Here is a 21,146-nt window from a genome sequence, read left to right on the forward strand (position 1 = left end):
ATGGTGTGGTAAAAAGTAGAAGTGTTGATATCGATGGTGGTGGTGGCGATGGTGATGGTGTTGCCCGGGCATGTTGATATGGTTTTGTAGCAAACAAACGAACAAATAGTAATCCCCACAATTAGAGTCCTACAAATGTAGTTCACATAAATATAAGCCAAGAACAAAAAAAGAGAGAAAAAAGCAACAACGAAAAACGCAAGCAAACTAACAGAAAAACAAAAGAAATGAAAACAAAGGATCTTTCACAAGTACGACTGTGTGTGAGTGTATGCGATTTAATGTGATGTCGACCTGTCAAAAGTTGACGGTCACGAGCAAACTTTTGCTACAACCGTTTCGTTTTTTTGTTTAATTTTTTGCCGAGGCCTTTGGAAACAGTTAACAACGAATAATCGATATGAAATTATTAAGACGCATGCATGGCTGGGATTTTGACAATACAATACTCTCCCCCTCCCATTGCCCCCGTTGTACTAGGTCTGAGCGGTAATGTGGCAAATAACAATATCGTCATTTGAAGTGAAATGAACTCGTGTAGAAATACTTACATGGCGACAGTTCGTTGGATTCATAACTCGCTGATTGCCAAAAAACAAAACAAAAATCGAAACGCGTGGCCAGAGTAAGTTGCTGATGTTGTTTTTGTATGCTTTGTTGTTTTGTCTCGTCACACAGATTTAAATACACGCGACTAAACGAAAATGTTTTGCTTTAACAAATAATGCCAATGTTTGTCAACTTTTTGACTGACGGCAGACGAATAAATGAACGAACGAATGGCCACACGACCTTATTCCACACTTAAGAAGATCCTCAATGCATTGTGAAAACCACAGTAGCTTAAAAGCAGGGTAAACAAATGACAGTAAAGAGAGAGAGAGAGAGAGAGAGAGAGTGAATAGAATTCTGTAAGGCCAAAAGTAACCATTTTTCTTTAATAAGTTCTGGCATTAGCATTTGTTCACACTTATCTCCAGAGGTTTATTTTCCATGTATTGATGCCTACATCTACCTTTTTCTGCCCCTAATTTATTTATAATAAAATAATTGGTAAATTTTTTCACTTTATGATTGTTGCACAATTTCTCCTTCAAGGCCAACGAACTTTTTAATGTGACAGACATCGTATATTCAGTGCATGGTCATTGGGTATAAGGGTAGAATTAAACATTATAATAATACCACAATATTCCGGGAGCAAAGAACGGAGAGAAAATTTCTTTAAGGCTCTCCGAATCCTAAAAAGGATAGGTCGGGTTAGGTTGAAAAGTGGGTGGGGATATTTATCCGTCCCATGCTACTATGGACATCAAAGTCAGAAATCGGCTTGTTGTGCAGTCCAAAAACTAACAAGTAAGAGCGTGCTAAGTTCGGCCGGGTCAAATCTTATATACCCTCCACCATGGATCGCATTTGTCGAGTTCTTTTCTCGGCACCCCTTTTTAGGCAAAAAAAGGATAAAAGAAAAGATTTGCTCTGCTATTAGAGCGAGATCAAGATATGGTCCAGTTCGGACCACAATTAAATTATGTGTTGGAGACCTGTGTAAAATGTCGGCCAATTCGAATAAAAATTGCGCCCTTTGGGGGCTCAAGAAGTAAAATAGAGAGATCGATTTATATGGGAGCTGTATCAGGCTATATACCGATTCAGACCATAATAAACACGAATGTTGATGGTCATGAGAGGATCCGTCATACAAAATTTCAGACAAATCGGATAATAATAGCGACCTCTAGAGGCTCAAGAAGTCAAGATCCCAGATCGGTTTTTATGGCAGCTATATCAGGTTATGAACCGATTTAAACCTTATTTGGCACAGTTGTTGAAAGTAAGAATAAAATACGTCATGCAAAATTTCAGCCAAATCGGATAAAAATTGCGCCCTCTAGAGGCTCAAGCAGTCAAGTCCACAGATCTGTTTATATGACAGCTATATCAGGTTATGGAACGACTTGAACCATACTTGGCACAGTTAATGGATATCATAACAAAACACGTCGTGCAAAATTTCATCCCAATTGGATAGCAATTGCGCCCTCTAGTGGCTCAAGAAGTCAATACCCAAAATCGGTTTATATGGCAGCTATATCAGATTATGGAACGACTTGAACCATACTTGGCGCAGTTAATGGATATCATAACAAAACACGTCTTGCAAAATATCATTCCAATCGGATAAGAATTGGGCCCTCTAGAGGCTCAAGAAGTCATGACCCAAGATCGGTTTATATGGTAGCTATAATAGTTTATGGGCCGATTTGAACTATTCTTAGCACAGTTGTTGAAAGTCATAACAAAACATTTCATGCAAAATTTTAGCCAAATCGGATAGGAATTGCGCACTCTAGACGCTCAAAAAGTCAAGACCCCAGATAGGTTTATATGACAACTGTATAAGGTTATGGACCGATTTCAACCATGCTCAGCACAGTTGTTGGAAGTCATTACAAAACACGTCATGCAAAACTTCAGCTAAATCAGATAATAATTGCGCCCTCTAGTGGCTCAAGAAGTCAATACCCAAAATCGGTTTATATGGCAGCTATATCAGGTTATGGAACGACTTGAACCATACTTGGCGCAGTTAATGGATATCATAACAAAATACGTCGTGCAAAATTTTATTTCAATCGGATAAGAATTGCGCCCTCTAGAGGCTCAAGAAGTCAAGACCCAAGATCGGTTTATATGGCAGCTATTTACCGATTTGGCCCATTTACAATCCCAACCGACCAACACTAATAAGAAGTATTTGTGCAAAATTTCAAGCGGCTAGCTTTACTCCTTCGAAAGTTAGCGTGCTTTCGACAGACAGACGGACGGACATGGCTAGATCGACATAAAATGTCATGACGTTCAATAATATATATACTTTATGGGGTCTCAGACAAATATTTCGCGTAGTTACAAACAGAAAAACGAAATTAGTATATCCCCATCCTATGGTGAAGGGTATAAAAATTAACATCGAAAAAATCCTAATCAGGAATTTCGTGCTACCAAAAAAAATCACTAATTGTCCTTCATGTCGGTTCAAGTCTGGTATTGTGTCCCCCTATGTCGGTTCATGTCTGGTATTGTGTCCCCACCTAAGTTCCGGTGAATGTTAGCCGCCACGAAAGCAGCTAACAGACACTTGCTATGACTCACCGCACTTATTCTGCATAATTGAGTTGAGCTATGTGTCCTGTTATGATTCCAAAAGCTATACTGAATCTATTCTTACTTCTTTTCAGTAATAACCTCGTCATCTCAGCATGCGGATTTTCCGATAGGATTTTCGTCGCACTACCGACCGTTATTTTTAGGGGCGTAGGGTCGCCCCGAAAGGATTCGGAATAGCCTAGGGTGCAGTTTTCTGACGTCCACGGCCTATTCGTCTCCTCTTTTATTCCCCCATCACCCAAACGATGAAAATCGGTCTATCCTCAAATAAGCCATTAATCACCTTCTTGCACTCCAAGACTGTACCTAACCTTACCGTCCTGGTTGACGGTTGTCAGTTCGTAAAGATGTTCACATTCGCAGTCCTCGTGTTAACACTTACCATCTCGCGAAGTCCGTGATACCCCGGTTCTCCGGCTGTAGAAGGAATCAAATCGGGAGAAGGTTTATATAGGAGCAATATCAAGTTTGGGCCAAATTTTAGCCAAATTAGACTGGTAAATCGGGTGATTGGTTTAGATGGGTGCTATATCGCAATCTGACCCGACATGATTCTGATAATAAGAAGTCTCTTTACAATTTGTCAAGCCTTACGCTTTCGACCGCTATTATGAATTAGACAGACGGAGGGACGGACGGACATGGCTAGTTCGACTTAGAATGTGAAGACGACCAAGAGTATTTATACTTTATGGGGTCGCAGATCAAAATTTTGCGGTATTACAAACGAAATGACTAGTTTAGTATATGGTGGTGGTGGTGAGTACAAAACCTGACGTCGCAATGTCCAGCCAATAGGCATAACAAATCATGATTTCTCAGACCGACGATAAGCGACGTTTTGTTTCGCAAAATACTTTGCCACTCTGCAAACCTCAGCATCAACCACATTGATGCGGTCATCATAAATTGGGTGAACCCTATCAAGAATTTCGCATAGTGATTGGCTCACGTTGAATGATCTGCGGCAATAAACGTTCCGTTCCTGGCTAGCTCGTCTGCTGCTTTGTGGCAGCCTTTACCATAGTTCGAAGAATCTCTTCGCAATTTCTAACAAGTTTCGACCTTACATGGCCGAACGCCAAAGTCTTCAGCTCCTTCACATATATCGGGATAGTATAAATTGGGCTCCTGTGGACGCATTGACATACCCTAAAAACTTATGCCTGAAAAACGCTGAGCCCGTCCAAAAGCCTTTAAGATTCCCTATTGCAAGTATTTGAACGAAGACTCCTGCTCCGTTGCCCCATTCAACTTATACCCAACCGTGTATGTAGACTCTGCATTGCAGAGGGTTCCATGAAGGGTGGGATGTCTATAGCCTAGAGATCTCTTTTTAGGAAAACGACGTCCAACCCTTCAACAATGAAGGTGTCCCCTTACTAGCTAATCAACCGAGATGCATATATAATATTGGGTTGCCCAAAAAGTAATTGCGGATGTTTCATATAGTCGGCGTTGACAAATTTTTTCACAGCTTGTGACTCTGTAATTGCATTCTTTCTTCTGTCAGTTATCAGCTGTTACTTTTAGCTTGCTTTAGAAAAAAAGTGTAAAAAAGTATATTTGATTAAAGTTCATTCTAAGTTTTATTAAAAATGCATTTACTTTCTTTAAAAAAATCCGCAATTACTTTTTGGGCAACCCAATATATTGCCACGTAGCATTTTTTTCGGCATGTATAGATTTGGGCTATGGATAAATACCCAAAAGGTATTTACCCGGTAAATTGGGTAGATACCCGGGTATTTACCCATTTATACCCAAAAGCTGGGTATTTACAATTTTGCAGCTATATAGGGTATACAAACATTTTTCAAAAATTTTTTGATGATTTCGTATTCTTTGTATATTAACCTGATCTTCTGATCTCATGAAATCGGGTTTTAGTTATATATAGCCGTTATATAGACTGATTTCCAGACTTAAAGTCTTGAGGCAATAAATTGGTAATTTTTCATCCGATTTCGATCAAATTTGGCATAATGAGTTCTGGTAGACCTCTGTTTATTTCAGTGATGTGCGGTTTTGATCGGACTCTATTTGGATATAGCTGCCCTTAGACCTTAGACCCTATCTCCCGATATAGGGGGATTTAATCTATAAAAGATCCATTTTTTATCCGAATTCGATGAAATTTTGCACAGTGGGTTCTGGAATAAGCCTACCCATTTCTGTCGAATGTGGTACAGATCGGACCATATTTGAAAATAGTTGCCATATATACCGATCTCCCGATATTGTGTAATGAGCCAATAAGAAAACTTGAGTATAAAGGGTGCTATGTCAACATTTAGGCCATCTTTGAACTTTTAGCTGTAGAGGCTGTAGAGTGATTTCAACAAACGGATGGACGGACATGTCTAGATCGCCTATGAATATTACGACGGGCTAGTATATATACTTTTTTTTTGGCTGGAAATGTATAATTTGATGTGTTGCAAATGGAATCGCAAAATGGCCAACTCTTTGGTGGTTGGTATAAAAATATATACCACATTCTTGGTAGAGTATGTGGAGGCCATCGTAGCGCTGAGGTTAGCATGTCCGCCTATGACGCTGAACGCCTGGGTTCGAATCCTGGCGAGACCATCACAAAAAAAATGTCAGCGGTGGTTTTCCCCTTCTAATGCTGGCAACATTTGTTAGATACTATGCCATGTAAAACTTCTCTCCAAAGAGGTGTCGCACTGTGGCACGGAGTTCGGACTCGGCTATAAAAAGGAGGCCCCTTGCCATTGAGCTTAAACTTGAAAGGTTTTAATCGGAATCGGTGGTATTTTCTCAAATTTTGGTAGGCAATAATTTTCTAGGGTGGCAACACTGGTTAACACAGTAGCGACAGACCATAACTTCTGGTGGGCGTCGATCCCATGACGCCCGCTCTAATGATTCTACCAACTAAGCTACCCAAACTCTCTATGCCATCCATATACACAAAAATCTTGCTTTACCTTTTGATATTTCCTTTGTTGGGTTGTTTCTGTGAATATGTCTATGGACATAAAGTTCTTAATAAAGTACAATAAAATGTCATAATTTTTTTTTGGCTTGCTGGCTGAAAGGCAGCCTTTGTGTGGTTGCTTGCCAATGGGTTGGTTGATGCCAATGCTGTTAACGCTGTTGTTATGGTTGTTCATTATTGCTTAATGGACACTTGAACATGCCTCTCAAGGTACCAGAAATGAAACTAACGTAACATTAATTCACACAAGCCAACAACAAAAAAGAACCATGAATGAACACTTATGGTCGTTGGTAGCTCAACCAACATTAAAAAATATAAAAATGTTACAGCCTGCTAGCTATCCAGCTCAAGACTTGAGTGCCACGCCCTCAAGTACACTTAACAAAATGTGCGAAATTGCTTGAAATAAAATATTTGGTATTTAGTTATATTTACATGTGCAAATACAACCATCAGCAACAACAAATAAAATATCATTACAATCCATTAAGACGCTTTTGTTTCATATTTTGAAATATTCAACACAAAAAAATGTTGTTTGTGTTTTTAGAGCATGAGCGCCTATTAAGGATATGCAATCACGTGCCTTTGACCACTTGTGAGTGAATGCTTTTGTGTGGACACTTTTAGGTTCTTCCATTTGGGGAGGACTTTTTTGTTGCATTTGTTTTTTAGAAGAAAGGAATTCAAATGAACGGATATACTCCTACGCAATGCTGAGTGCCACGAATTCGTGGCATGTTAAAAACATCAGATGGACATTTGCTTAAAACAAAATCTAAAACTTCTTAGAAACGGAATTTAAAAGTATTTTCAAGTATTTGCGCACTTTGTTGAGGAAATGGATGTTGACTAAGTTGCCGGGATTTTTTTTAATAAAAATCCTTAACAAAATATAGTGAAATGTACTTAGATTGGTTTCTTTTGAGGTTTATGTTTTTGAAATCCATACAACTTAATTTAATCAATGAAATGTTTTGTGACAAAACATATATTGTTGCACGGATGTTTAAAAAACGGAAACTTTTTAATATTATTTTAAGTGAGTCTTTAAAAAGTAAAAAGGCGTTAAATTCGGCCGGGCCGAACTTTAGATACCCACCACCTCGGGTATATATGTAAACCACCTTTCGTCAAAACCCGTGGAAAATGCATACCTTATGCCCCATAGCAGCTATATCGAAATATGTTCCGATTTCGACCAAATACTTATAAGCACAAGTCATTGTTCAATTGTTTATAACAAAATATTGGTCCTTTAAGTAGCTATATCTAAAAATAAACCGATCTGAACCATATACGACACGGATGTCGAAAAGCCTGACATAAGTCACTGTGGCAAATTTCAATGAAATCGGATTATAAATGCGTCTTTTATGGGCCCAAGACTTTAAATCGAGATATCGGTCTATATGGCAGCTTTATCCAAATTTGGACCGATTTGGGCCAAGAAGCAGAAAAATGTCGAAGAGCCTAACACAACGCACTGTCCCAAATTTCGGCGAAATTGGGCAATAAATGCGTCTTTTATGGCCCCAAAACCTTAAATCGAGAGATCGGTCTATATGGCAGCTATATCCAAATCTGGACCGATCTGCGCTATATTGCAGAAATATTTCAAAGGGCTTAACATAACTGGCTGTCCCAAATTTCGGCGACATCGGACAATAAATGCGCCTCTTATGGGCCTAAAACCTTAAATCGAGAGATCGGTCCATATGGCAGTTATATCCAAATCTGGACCGAAACTGCAGAAATGTGTCAAGGGGCTTAACATAACTCACTGTCCCAAATTTTGGCAAAATCGGACAATAAATGCGACTTTTATGGCCGCAAAACTTTAAATCGAGAGATCGGTCTATATGGCAGGACCGGTCTGAGCCAAATTGAAAAAGAACGTCGAAGGGCCTTAGACAACTCACTGTCCCAAATTTCAGTCAAATCAGATAATAAATGTGGCTTTTATGGGCCTAAGACTCTACATCGGCGGATCGGTTTATATGGCAGCTATATTCAAATCTGGACCGATCTTAGCCAAATTGAAAAAAGATGTCGAAGGGCCTAACACAACTCACTGTTTCAAATTTACGCGACATCGGATAATAAATGTGGCTTTTATGGGCCTAAGACTCCCAATCAACGGATCGGTTTACATAGGGGCTATATCAAGATATAGTCCGATAAAGCCCATCTTTGAACTTAACCTGCTTATGAACAAAAAAAAAAGAATCTGTGCAAAATTTCAGTTCAATATATCTATTTTTATACCCTCTCATTTTGTCATTCTGCCACTGCCACTGATTCTTTTTTTTTATCCATAAGCAGGTTATATTCGAAGATGGGCTAAATCGGACTATATCTTGATATAGCCCCCTTATAGACCGATCCGTCGATTTAGGGTCTTATGCTAATAAAAGCAACATTTATTATCCGATTTTACTGAAATTTGGGACAGTGAGTTACCTTAGGCCCTTCGACATCCTTCGTCAATTTGGCACAGATCGGTCAAGATTTGGATATAGCTGCCGTATATACCGATTCTCCGATTTAGGGTCTTACGCCCATAAAAGCCATATTTATTATCGGATTTTGCTGAAATTTGGGACAGTGAGATATCTTAGGCCCTTCGACATCCTTCGCCAATTTGGCTCACATCGGTCAAGATTTGGATGTAGCTGCCATATAGACCGATCCGCCGATTTAGAGTCTAAGGCCCATAAAAGCCACATTTATTATCGGATTTTGCCGAAATTCGTGGCAGTGAGTTGTGTTAGGCCTTTCAACATCTTTCTTAAATTTGGCTCAGATCGGTCCAGATTTGGATATAGCTGCCATATAGACCGATCTCTCGATTTAAGGTCTTGCGCCCATTAAAGTCCCTTTTATTGCCTGATTTCGCCTAAATTTAGGACAGTGAGTTACGTTAAGCCCCTTGACATATTTCTGTAGTTTCGCGAAGATCGGTCCAGATTTGGATATAGCTGCCATATGGACTGATCTCTCGATTTAAAGTTTTGTGGCCATAAAAGGCGCATTTATTGTCCGATTTTGCCAAAATTTGGGACAGTGAGTTTTGTTAAGCCCCTTGACATATTTCTGCAGTTTCGCGAAGATCGGTCCAGATTTGGATATAACTGCCATATGGAACGATCTCTCGATTTAAGGTTTTAGGCCCATAAGAGGCGCATTTATTGTCCGATGTCGCCGAAATTTGGGACAGCCAGTTATGCTAAGTCCTTTGACTTACTTCTGCAATATAGCGCAGATCGGTCCAGATTTGGATATAGCTGTCATATGGACCGATCTCTTGATTTAAGGCTTAAGGCCCATAAAAGGCGCATTTATTGTCCGATTTCGCCCAAATTTGGGTCATTGAGTTTATATAAGCCCTTTGACATTCTTCTTCAATTTGGTTGAGATCGGACCAAATTTGGATATAGCTGCCATATGGACCGATCTCTTGATTTGAGGTTTAAGGCCCATAAAAGGCGCATTTATTGCCCGATGTCGCCGAAAATTGGGACGGTCAGTTATGTTAAGCCCTTTGACATACTTCTGCAATATGGCGAAGATCGGTCCTGATTTGGATATAGCTGTCGTATAGAACGATCTCGCGATTTAAGATTTTGGGGCCATAAAAGGCGCATTTATTGCGCGATTTCGCCCAAATTCGGGACATTGAATTAAGATAAGCCGTTTGACATTATTCTTCAATTTGGTTCAGATCGGACCAGATTTGAATATAACTTCCATATAGACCGATATCTCGATTTAATGTCTTGGCCTCATAAAAGATGCATTTATAATCCGATTTCACTGAAATTTGACACGGTGACTTATATTAGCCTTTTCGACATCCGTGTTGTATATGGTTCATATCGGTTTATTTTTAGATAAAGGTACTTAAAAGACCAATATTTTGTTATACACAATTGAATAATATAATATTGGGTTGCCCAAAAAGAAATTCCGGTTTTTATAAAAGAAGGTAAATGCATTTTAATTAAACTTAGAATGAACTTCAAATATATATTTTTTTACACTTTATTTCTAAAGCAAGCTAGAAGTAACAGCTGATAACTGACAGAAGAAAGAATGCAATTACAGAGTCACAAGCTGTGAACAAATTTGTCAACGCCTACTATATGAAAAATCCGCAATTACTTTTTAGGCAACCCAATAGTACTTGGTCCAAGTCTTAACATATTTCGATATAGCTACTATGGGGCATAAGATATGCATTTTTCACCGGATTTTGACGAAAGTTGGTTTACATATATACCCGAGGTGGTGGTATTCAAAGTTCGACACGACCGAACTTAACGCCTTCTTACTTGTTTCAACATATCTTTACGAATGCATAATTACTGCAGCATATCCCGGGCAGAAGTAAATGCAACCCATAAAACTGTGGATCTTGTGTTTACCAGGAGCATAGATCATTTAAAGTGGTCAGTCTACACAGGAGCCATATCATACAATATACACAAATAAGGACTGTACATTTAATGGCAATTAGAAAATATTACAAAATACCTCCCTCCTTGGTCAAATAAGGAGATCCGTTTGTATGGGATCTGAATCACGTTATAGACCGATTTGGACTATGTCCGGAGCGACAATAGTAATAATTACGCCCTCAAGAGGCTCAAGTTATCAAATTGGGAGATCGGTGTATATAGGAGCGATATAAAGTTATAGACCGATTTGAACCAAACTGTCCCAACTACATGAGAAAATTTCAAGTGCCTAGCTTTACTCCTTCGAAAATTAAAGTGCTTTCGACAGAAAGGCGAACGGATGTGAATAAATCAACTAAACATGTCAAGACGATCAAAAATGTATATACTTCGTTGGCTCTCAGATCCATATTTCGATGAGTTACAAACGAAATGCCGAAGTTAGTATACCCCCTTTAAGAAACTTTGCATTTCTTTAAAAATCGCCAAGGTAGTGACTCACTTAACCACTATTTTCCATGTTGCAAGAAATCAATTAATCATTGTCTGCTGTTAATTCCCAACATTGGCACAATTAATTTTAATGTTTTTCTGTTACTTTCCATTGTTTGTGTCTTACAGATCCATATCAAATGTTTGGAGCGACCAGCAGTCGTTTAGCAAGTTCTGGTAAGTACTACTCCCTAAACTACAATAATACACTTGACTCATATGATTTTAGTAAAATGATTGCCCAAGGACTGTTGGGGGACACGTACTTTTGAATAAAACTTCAAATAGCATAAAGATGCAGGTGCTAAGATTAGTTAAAGCCACCTACGAATAGCACCCCCCCAGGTGTAAGAAGCACGTGTTTTAACAACAACAATGTCCTGGCGCTAAACAACAAGGACTTGGGCATATCATTGAAACAAAAAGTTCCTCACAAACACATTTGACTTTAATGTAATTCAAATGAACTTATTAGCATAACCCATAGGGCAGGCGGCAGCAGTTAACATGCAATTTCATGATTCAAGAAAGGAGAAATTTTCCCTTTTAGAGATTTTTTTTTTTAGTTGAAACAAGGAAAGAAAATATTTTTAAATATAAAACCTTCCCCTTTTCTAGGTTTTTTTACTCCTTTTCTAAATTATATACATACAAAATTTATTATTAACAAATTAAATTATCCTTTGTGTCACTCCTAGATAGCATTTGTAAGCCAGTCATTTAGCCACTCTCAGGCGAAACAACAGATAATGAAAAGGTGTTTTTGGTGTGTGTGAACGTGTGTGTTACCAAGGGTGTATATTAACTTCATTCATATGCATTGAAAAGCAAAAAAAAAAATCCTTATTCATGGCATTGTGCCTGCTGCCCAAGCAGTGTTACAGGCTGGCGGCACGTGACGATCATTGTTCAAGGATCAATTTATAAAAGGGTTACCCACTAGTCACGGGTATTAATGATTTTTTTATTTTCCTTTTTTCCCATTTAGTTCGTTGGGTATGTCATTAAAAATTCATAATGCATATAAAAAGGGTTACATGGCTAATATGTATCTTTGTGCTGGTATCCACCCAAAAGGGGCGTGATTCTGTTCCTCATAAATGGCATCATAAATCAAATGCGAAATCGTTATGTGAAAAAATAGAGTTAATCCCAGCCGCCGTTAGACGAATGAAGTTGAAAAATTATAAATGAAATATTAAGAAAAAACTAAAATGTAAGCCCTTGAAAGGCAGTCCTAGAAGCCTTGAGTTTGTCGGGTAAAACTTTTTTTTTTGAAAATTAAGAGAGCGTTCTAAGTTCGGCCAGGCCGAATCTTGGGAACCCACCACCATGGATTCTGCTAAAATATGGGAGCTACATTTAGTTATAGACCGAACTGGCGCAGTTGTTGAGAGTCATAACAGGACACTATATGCAAAATTTCAGCCAAATCGGATTAAAATGGCGGCTTGCAAGGGCTCAGGAAGTCAAAGCGGGAGATGTTCTTGACCGATTTGAACCGTACTTGGCACAGTCAAAATAGAACACCATGCACAAAATCTCAGCCAAATCGGATAAAAATTACGGCTTCCAGTGGCTTAAGGACTCAACTCGGGAGATCGGTTTATATGGGAGCTATATCAGGTTCTTGGCCGATTTAAACCGTACTTAGCTCCGTTGTTGGGAGTCATAACAGAATACTATGTGCAAAATTTCAGCCAAATCGGATGAAGATTGAGACTTCCAAGGGCTAAAGAAGTCAAATCGGGAGATCGGTTTATATGGGAGCTATATCAGTTTCTTGGCCGATTTGGACCGTACCTAACACAGTTGTTGAAAGTCTAAGTAAAACACTATATGCGAAAATTCAGCCATATCGGACGAAAATTACAGCTTCCAGAGGCTCAGGAAGTCAAATCTGGAGAACGGTTTATATGGGAGCTATATGAGGTTATAGGCCAATTTAAATCGTACTTGGCTCCGTTGTTGGGAATTGTGACAGAACCCCATGTATAAAATTTCAGCCAAATCGGATAAAAATTGCGGCTTCCAGAGGCTCAGGAAGTCAAATTGGGAGATCGGTTTATATGGGAGCTATATCAGGTTATAGGCCGATTTAAACCGCACTTGGCTCCGTTGTTGGGAATTATAACAGAACCCCATGTACTAAATTTCACCCAAATCGGACAAAAATTGCGGCTTCCAGGGGCTCAGGAAGTCAAATCGGGAGATCGGTTTATATGGGAGCTATAGCAGGTTATAGGCCGATTTAAATCGTACTTGGCTCCGTTATTGTGAGACATAACAGAATACTATGTGCAAAATTTCAGACAAATCGGATGAAAATTGAGGCTTCCAGGGGCTTATCAAATCAAATCGGGAGTTCGATTTATATGGCAGCTATATAAGGTTCTTGGCCGATTTAAACCGTACTTGGCTCCGTTGTTGGGAATTATAACAGAACACCATGTACAAAATTTCAGCTAAATCGGATAAAATTTGCGGCTTCCAGGGGCTTATCAAGTCAAATCGGGAGATCGATTTATATGGCAGCTATATAAGGTTCTTGGCCGATTTAAACCGTACTTGGCTCCGTTGTTGGGAATTGTAACAGAACACCATGTACATAATTTCAGCCAAATCGGACAAAAATTTCGGCTTCCAGGGGCTCAGGAAGTCAAATTGGAAGATTGGTTTATATGGGAGCTATATCAGGTCCTTCACCGATTTGGACCGTACTTGGCAAAGTTGTTGAAAGTCATAACAAAACTTACTTACTTTAATTGGCTATGACAGCACATTTGTTCCACTAGCCGCAGGTAGAAGAGCATTCCAAGCGCCTCGATCTTCTGCGCTCATTCTAAAATCTCTGATACCAAGTTTCGAAGTGTCTCCCACCACTTGATCTTTCCATCGGGCATTTGGTCTTCCGTGTTTTGCGTGTACCACCGTGTTTGCCTTTAAAAGTAGTCTTTGCTGGAGCTTCTTCATCCATTCTGACAACATGACCTAGCCAACGCAGCCGTTGTATTTTGATGTGTGTAATTATGCTATCGTCGTCGTACAGCTCGTGGTTCATACGTCGCTTATATTCTCCATTAACGCAAAGTGGTCCATGTATTATACGAAGAATCTTTCTCTCAAATACTCGAAGCACTACCTCATCTGCTTTTACAAGTAGCCATTGCTTAGAACCATATAACAACACTGGTAGTATCAGTGTCTCGTATAGTATAATCTTCGTCTGTCGAGAGCTGGCCTTGTATCTAAACTGCCTACTTAGTCCGAAGTAGCATCTGTTTGCCATTATTACTCTTCGCTTTATCTTAAAACTGGTGTCATTCGTTTCGGTTACGGTGGTGCCGAGGTGGATATAGATACTGACTGTCTCAAAGTAGTGGTTCCCAACTTTCTCCATTTTCTTTATCTCCTCGGTTGTGCAGGGCTTTTTGGGAGTTGAAACCATCCATTTCATATTATCTCCATTTTCTGCCAGACCCATTTTCACTGACTCTCTTTCGATTCTTTCAAAGGCTGCAGTTACTACTTCCGGTGACCGACCTATGACATCGATGTCGTCGGCATAGGATAGTAGCATGCGTTCTCTTGTGATTAGTGTGCCATATCTATTCACATCTGCATTTCTAGTAATCTTCTCCAGCAGGATATTAAAGAGATCACACGATAGGCTGTCTGATTGTCTGAAACCTCGTTTAGTATTGAATGGTTCTGAGAGATTCTTTTCTATTCTTACTGTGGAACGCGTATCAGCATGTGTCATCCTGCAAAGTCTTATCAATTTTGCAGGGATACCAAACTGAGACGTGGCTTGAAATACCATTGAACTTAAAGGGATATCGAAATCGGCTTTGTAGTCAACAAAAAGATGGTAGGTGTTGATTTGTCCTTCTCGGGGTTTTTCCAGGATTTGGCGCAGTGTGAATATCTGGTCTAGGGTGGATTTACCAGAACTAAAGCCGCATTGAAAGGGCCCAATTATCTCATTGACTATAGGTTTTAATCTTTCACACAGTACGCTCGAGAGTATCTTGTATGCGATGGGGAGGAGTTTTATTCCTCTGTAGTTGTCACATTTCGTCATGTCTTCTTTCTTCGCAGATTATGGATGTACCAACAAGTCTCGTCACCGTCGTCACATAAAGCATTTCGGTATCCTGTATTCCTTTATTATTGGCAAAATCAAAGTTGGGTTACCATTTAAAAAACTCTTCATATCCTTTTTCTTACATTTTGTTGCTTCCTCACTACATCATTTCTGTAAAAGGGCAGAAAAATGTTATAACATCAAAAAAGTGGCAATAACATTAAGCATTATTTGAATGTTTTCCTCGGAACAAGAAAAAGGAAAAAAAAAACAAACTGCCAAATATGAACTTAAATCCCAAATACTATTTAAAGCCGACAATGATTTATAGCACCTTTAAACAAACTATTTTTCCTACTAATCCTCCTTCCAGTCAAAAACCAAAACAAAAAAGCATGCCATACAATATACACGAAATGTTGACCCTAATTCAAGAAAGCAACCACCCACAACCTTCAGAGTAACAAAAAAAAACTAAAATATATTGCAATGAAACTTAAAGAAATTAAAAGAAAAGTTAGTAAAACAATGGCAAATTTACTAAAACGTTACCATTCCGTTTTAACAACCTTATATAATAGCCCATGTATGTATGACCAGTCCGTCTTTTGAATGGCCTGGCATAGCCACAAACGAATCCTTACCGGAATTAGCATAAAAAACCTCCAATCGCCCACCGTTTGGCGACGCGACATTTAAATGGTTCGTTTCACCCACAAAAATATTCAAGTACAAGACATTAAAAAAATACCCTGTATGTATAAGAATTGTATTGAAATGGATATTAGGGTGTAATGGTAAGAAATATTGAAAAAAAAAAATATATTGCATTTCAAAAATTTATTTTTGTCTCGAAAGCGAAGACTATCTCAATGATCGGAAGCGAAGACTATCTCAATGATCGGAAGCGAAGACTATCTCAATGATCGGAAGCGAAGACTATCTCAATGATCGGAAGCGAAGACTATCTCAATGATCGGAGATTTTCTTTGCAAAAGGAAAGCCAGAGATAGCAACACACACCAAGGATTATGGGACGTGTTTCAGTTTTGGTTGGAAGACTTTTCAACCATATTAGGTGTGATGGCTTTAAGGGCCGTGCGTTGGTTTGGTGTATTTAAAACTTATTTATTGCGAAAACACCTCTATGATACAATAACCACATTAACCACGCTCGCCAACCCTGTCTATTAGCTGTACTTTTCCCCAATGCATGTGTTTTTGTGTAATGACAGATTACACTACTTCCGTGGTACACATGATTCTGTGGATCTATTGGAAGTTGTATTGATGGCTTTGAAAGCCAGATAACGGCAACGGCTCTCTCCAAGTTCGAATCCCGGCCGAGCTCTACCGAATTTTTTTTATACCCTCCACCATAGGATGGGGGTTTACTAATTTCGTCTTTCTGTTTGTAACTTCTCGAAATATTCGTCTGAGACCCCATAAAGTATATATTCTTGATCGTCATGACATTTTATGTCGATCTAGCCATGTTCGTTCGTCTGTCCATTAGTCCGTCTGTCTGTTCGTCCGTCCGTCCGTCTGTCCGTCCGTCCGTCTGTCTGTCGAAAGCAAGCTAACTTTCGAAGGAGTAAAGCTGGCCGCTTGCAATTTTGCACAAATAATTTTTATTAATGTAGGTCGGTTGGGATTATAAATGGGCCAAATCGGTTCATGTTTTGATATAGCTGCCATATAAACCGATCTTGCGTCTTGACTTCTTGAGCCTCTAGGGGGCGCAATTCTTATGCTATTAGAATGAAATTTTCAAAGTATTGTTTTGGTATCACTTCCAACAACTGCGCTAGGTATGGTTCAAGTCGGTCTATGCTTTGATAAAGCTGCCTTGACTCTTGAGTCTTGACTTCTTGAGCCTCTAGAGGGCGCAATTTTTATCCGATTGGAATGAAATTTTGCACGACGTGTTTTGTTATGATATCCAACAACTGTGCCAAGTATGGTTCAAATCGGTCCATAACCTGATATAGCTGCCATATAAACCGATCTTGGGTCTTGACTTCTTGAGTCTCTAGAGTGCGCAATTATTATCCGATTGGAATGAAATTTTGCACGACGTGTTTTATTATAATATCCAACAACTGTGCCAAGTATGGTTCAAACCGGTCCATAACCTGATATTGCTGCCATATAAGCCGATCTTGGTTCTTGACTTCTTGAGGCACTATATCGGTCTATAACCTGATATAGCTGTCATATAAACCGATCTGGAGACTTGACTTCTTGAGCCTCTAGAGGGCGCAAATCTTTTCGAATTGGAATGAAATTTTGCACGAAGTGTTTCGCTATGACTTCCAACAACTGTGCTTTGTATGGTTCAAATCGGTTCATAACCTGATATAGCAGTCATATAAACCGATCTTGGGTCTTAACTTCTTGAGCCACTAGAGGGCGCAATTTTTATCCGATTTGAATGAAATTTTGTACAAAGTATTTTGTTATGATATCCAACAACTGTGCCAAGTATGGCTCAAGTCGGTCCATAACCTTATATAGCTGTCATTTAAAACGATCTGTAGACTTGACTTCTTGAGCTTCTAGAGGGCGCAATTCCTATCCGATTTGGCTGAAATTTAGCATGACTTATTTTATTATTACTCTCAACAACTGTGCCAAATAAGGTTCAAATCCATCCATAACCTGATATAGTTACCATATAAACCAATCTGGGATTTTGACTTCTTGAACCTCCAGAGGGCGTAATTATTATCCAATTTGGCTGCAATTTTGTACAACCAATTCTCCCATGACCTTAAACATACTTGTTAAATATTGTCTCAATCGGTCTATAACCCGATACAGGTCCCATATAAACGGATCTCTTATTTTACTTCTTGAGCCCCTTAAGAGCGTAATTCTTACTAGAATTGGCTGAAATATTACACAATCACTGCAACTATGGTCTCCAACAATCAAATCAATTATTGTCCAAATCGGACCGCAACTTGATATAGCTCCAATATTATAGCAATTATTTTCTTTTATCCTTTGTTTGCCTAAAAAGAGATATCGGGAAAAGAACTCGACAAATGCGATCTATGGTGGAGGGTATATAAGATTCGGCCAGGCCGAACTTTGCACTATGCGATCTATGGTGAAGGGTATATAAGATTCGGCCCGACCGAACTTTTACTTGTTAATCGTATAAAGTATAGACATTTTTGACAATCGCAAAATGCATTGTATGTCTGTTCAAAGCTCCGACTTTCTTTTGTTTTGATTACTTTCATTTTTCTATAACCACCACTAAAAAGTTGTTTTTTTTATGAATTATTTGAACTTTCCACCCTGGTACCAATTTCTTAGTAAAATACACTGTTTGAAACAGTTTTATAATGATTCTACATGAACCCCACTGTGGTCGAATGTAGAAACTTGAGTTTTCCACGCCAAGCAGTTTTTGGCACTTACCACCAAAGGGTTTTGGTGGGTGGGTGGCAAGCCCCCACATATGTCTCATGGTTTGTGGCGTGCGCAGTGATTCACACATTCAATGAAAGGTTGGTACCTTTTTCCTGTATGTGTTTCTCTTGCTACTGGCGATTTGGAAGTCTTCCATGATGGTGGCAAAAATGCTGTTTTGATTAATTATAGCTTCCTATAAACACGGAACCGCTTTGTTACCCCAAGTCCGGTGCAGCAGCAGCAGCAGCGCTGGCTTAACAATGACGACGACAACAATAATAATAACATTCTAAAGATTCAGTGAAAATTTAAATGTTCTAAACATGCAACTCTTGCCGGCATAGGCCAAAAGGCTTGATGTTAGGGCGGCCAACGAACATGCACTTGGGGATATATACAAATTATAGCCATCTGAGATTTTTTTGTCTACAAAAAAACACAAAAAAACTAGAAGTGAACCAGGAAACTAGCCAAACAACCAGACCCGCCTGTCTAAGCCTCGAAGAGCTATGCTTTCTTTGGCTTTAAATAAAGAAATTAACCGAAAATAAAAAACCACATGCCTCTACAAATCAAGTGGGGAAATTTTTGTGTGGTATAGTAGGGGTAGGAAGAAGCAGCTGGGAAAACGCTAAAAGGATTCATGTCGAATGTTGTGGATTTAATTAAAATTGTTTGGAGTAATTTTTCGCCAAAGATGCATAACTTTTTGACATTTGCTAAAGTTTTTGCTTTACCCTCCCTTCTCTTGGCAGTGGCAGTATCCGTAGTTAAAGTGGCTGGAATGGAAATTACAAGATTATAACAAGTAATTATTTCCGCAGACTGCTGCTGAAATTAAATTAACATTTTTCACTAAAGATCAACAGAGAGCGAACAAAGACTTCCGTGCCTATTTTATATCAAATGCGTTTTAATTTTAGTGGAATACCTATAGGAAAGACGAACGAACAGTGGTACAAAGTGTGTGGGTTTAATAGTTGGAATTTTTATTCTTTAAAAAGGATATTAGCTATTTTTGGAGCACTTTGCTTCTTGATTTTGTTCAAAAAACAAAATCAAAAATCTTTTTTGTATTGAAATAGGCAAAATTTACATTGCGTTTTTTAGATATGGCTACTCAGGGATGTCAGTGTTTTTGGCTGTCATAAAAGTTTACCATCTTCAAAGTTTGCCCCAAATCGAATATTAGTTGCCCCCTTTGCTTAAGGCTTTATGAAGCCAAACGCCAAGATAAGTTTATGGGAGAGCTATGTATTGGGTTGCCCAAAAAGTAATTGCGGATTTTTTAAAAGAAAGTAAATGCATTTTTAATAAAACTTAGAATGAACTTTAATCAAATGTCCTTTTTTACACTTTTTTTCTAAAGCAAGCTAAAAGTAACAGCTGATAACTGAGAGAAGAAAGAATGCAATTACAGAGTCACAAGCTGTGAAAAAATTTGTCAACGCCGACTATATGAAAAATCCGCAATTACTTTTTGGGCAACCCAATATATGTAAATACGGTTCGATTAAGCCCATATATAGTTCCAACGACATTTACCCACCACCAACAGTACACTTAAAACACATGGAATCATGAAGTCAAATCGGGTGATCGGTTTATATGGGAGCTATAGTTGGTAATTGACCGATTTAAACCGTACTTGACATAATATGCTTAGTGCAAAATTTCAGCCTAAATAAGTCAAATCGGGAGGTCGGTTCATATGGGAGCTATATCGAAATCATCATCATGAATCATTTGAAATCCCCAACGAGCTACATTAATGAGAAGCATCTGTAGAAAATTTCAAGCCGATGCCTTAATTCGTGCGGCCACTATTGTGATATCGATAGACGGACGGACGGACATAGTTAGATATACTCAGAATGTCAAGACGATCAACATTTCAAGGTGTCACAAACGGAATGACTAGATTAGTATGCTCTCCATCCTATGTTGGTAGGTATACAAATCTTTGATCATAAGATAAGATCGTCTCGAAAGAGAAATTATATCAGAATTAAGAATGATTTTCGCCTTAACAGTCGATAAAACTTGAAAATATTTTTTGCTGATTTAAATGACAACAAGTAAAAGCACGTTAAGTTCGGCCGGGCCGAATCTACATGTCTGTTTATACCCACCATCGAAGGATGGGGATATCTTCATTTTGTCATTCCGTTTGCAACACATCGAAATATCCATTTCCGACCGTATAAAGTATATATATTCTTGATCAGCGTAAAAATCTAAAACGATCTAGGTTTTTGTCCATAAAAGGCGCATTTATAGTCCGATTTCCCCAAAATTTGGGACAGTGAGTTGTGTAAGCCTTTTTCTTTTTATACGTTCCACCATAGGATGGGGGTATACTAATTTCGTCATTCTGTTTGTAACTAATCGAAATATTCGTCTGAGACCCAATAAAGTATATACATTCTTGATTGTCATGACATTTTATGTCGATCTAGCCATGTCCGTCCGTCTGTCCGTCTGTCTGTCCGTCCGTCTGTCTGTCGAAAGCACGCTAACTTCCGAAGGAGTAAAGCTAGCC

The 21,146-nt window shown here is 38.8% G+C and overlaps 1 protein-coding gene across 2 annotated transcripts in view; it reads left to right on the plus strand.

Moving 5' to 3' along the window:
* The window catches only part of LOC106094248 (DNA-binding protein D-ETS-3), a 162,875-nt gene that overhangs the window by 108,310 nt on the left and 33,419 nt on the right, over positions 1-21,146 (plus strand). For both annotated transcript variants that reach the window (XM_059360630.1, XM_059360631.1), the window contains one exon: positions 11,221-11,268. In XM_059360630.1, the coding sequence (XP_059216613.1) occupies positions 11,221-11,268 (48 nt within the window). The remainder of the gene's footprint in view (positions 1-11,220; positions 11,269-21,146) is intronic.

The sequence above is a fragment of the Stomoxys calcitrans genome, chromosome 1 (genome assembly GCF_963082655.1).
Source record: "Stomoxys calcitrans chromosome 1, idStoCalc2.1, whole genome shotgun sequence".
NCBI lineage: Eukaryota > Metazoa > Arthropoda > Insecta > Diptera > Muscidae > Stomoxys > Stomoxys calcitrans.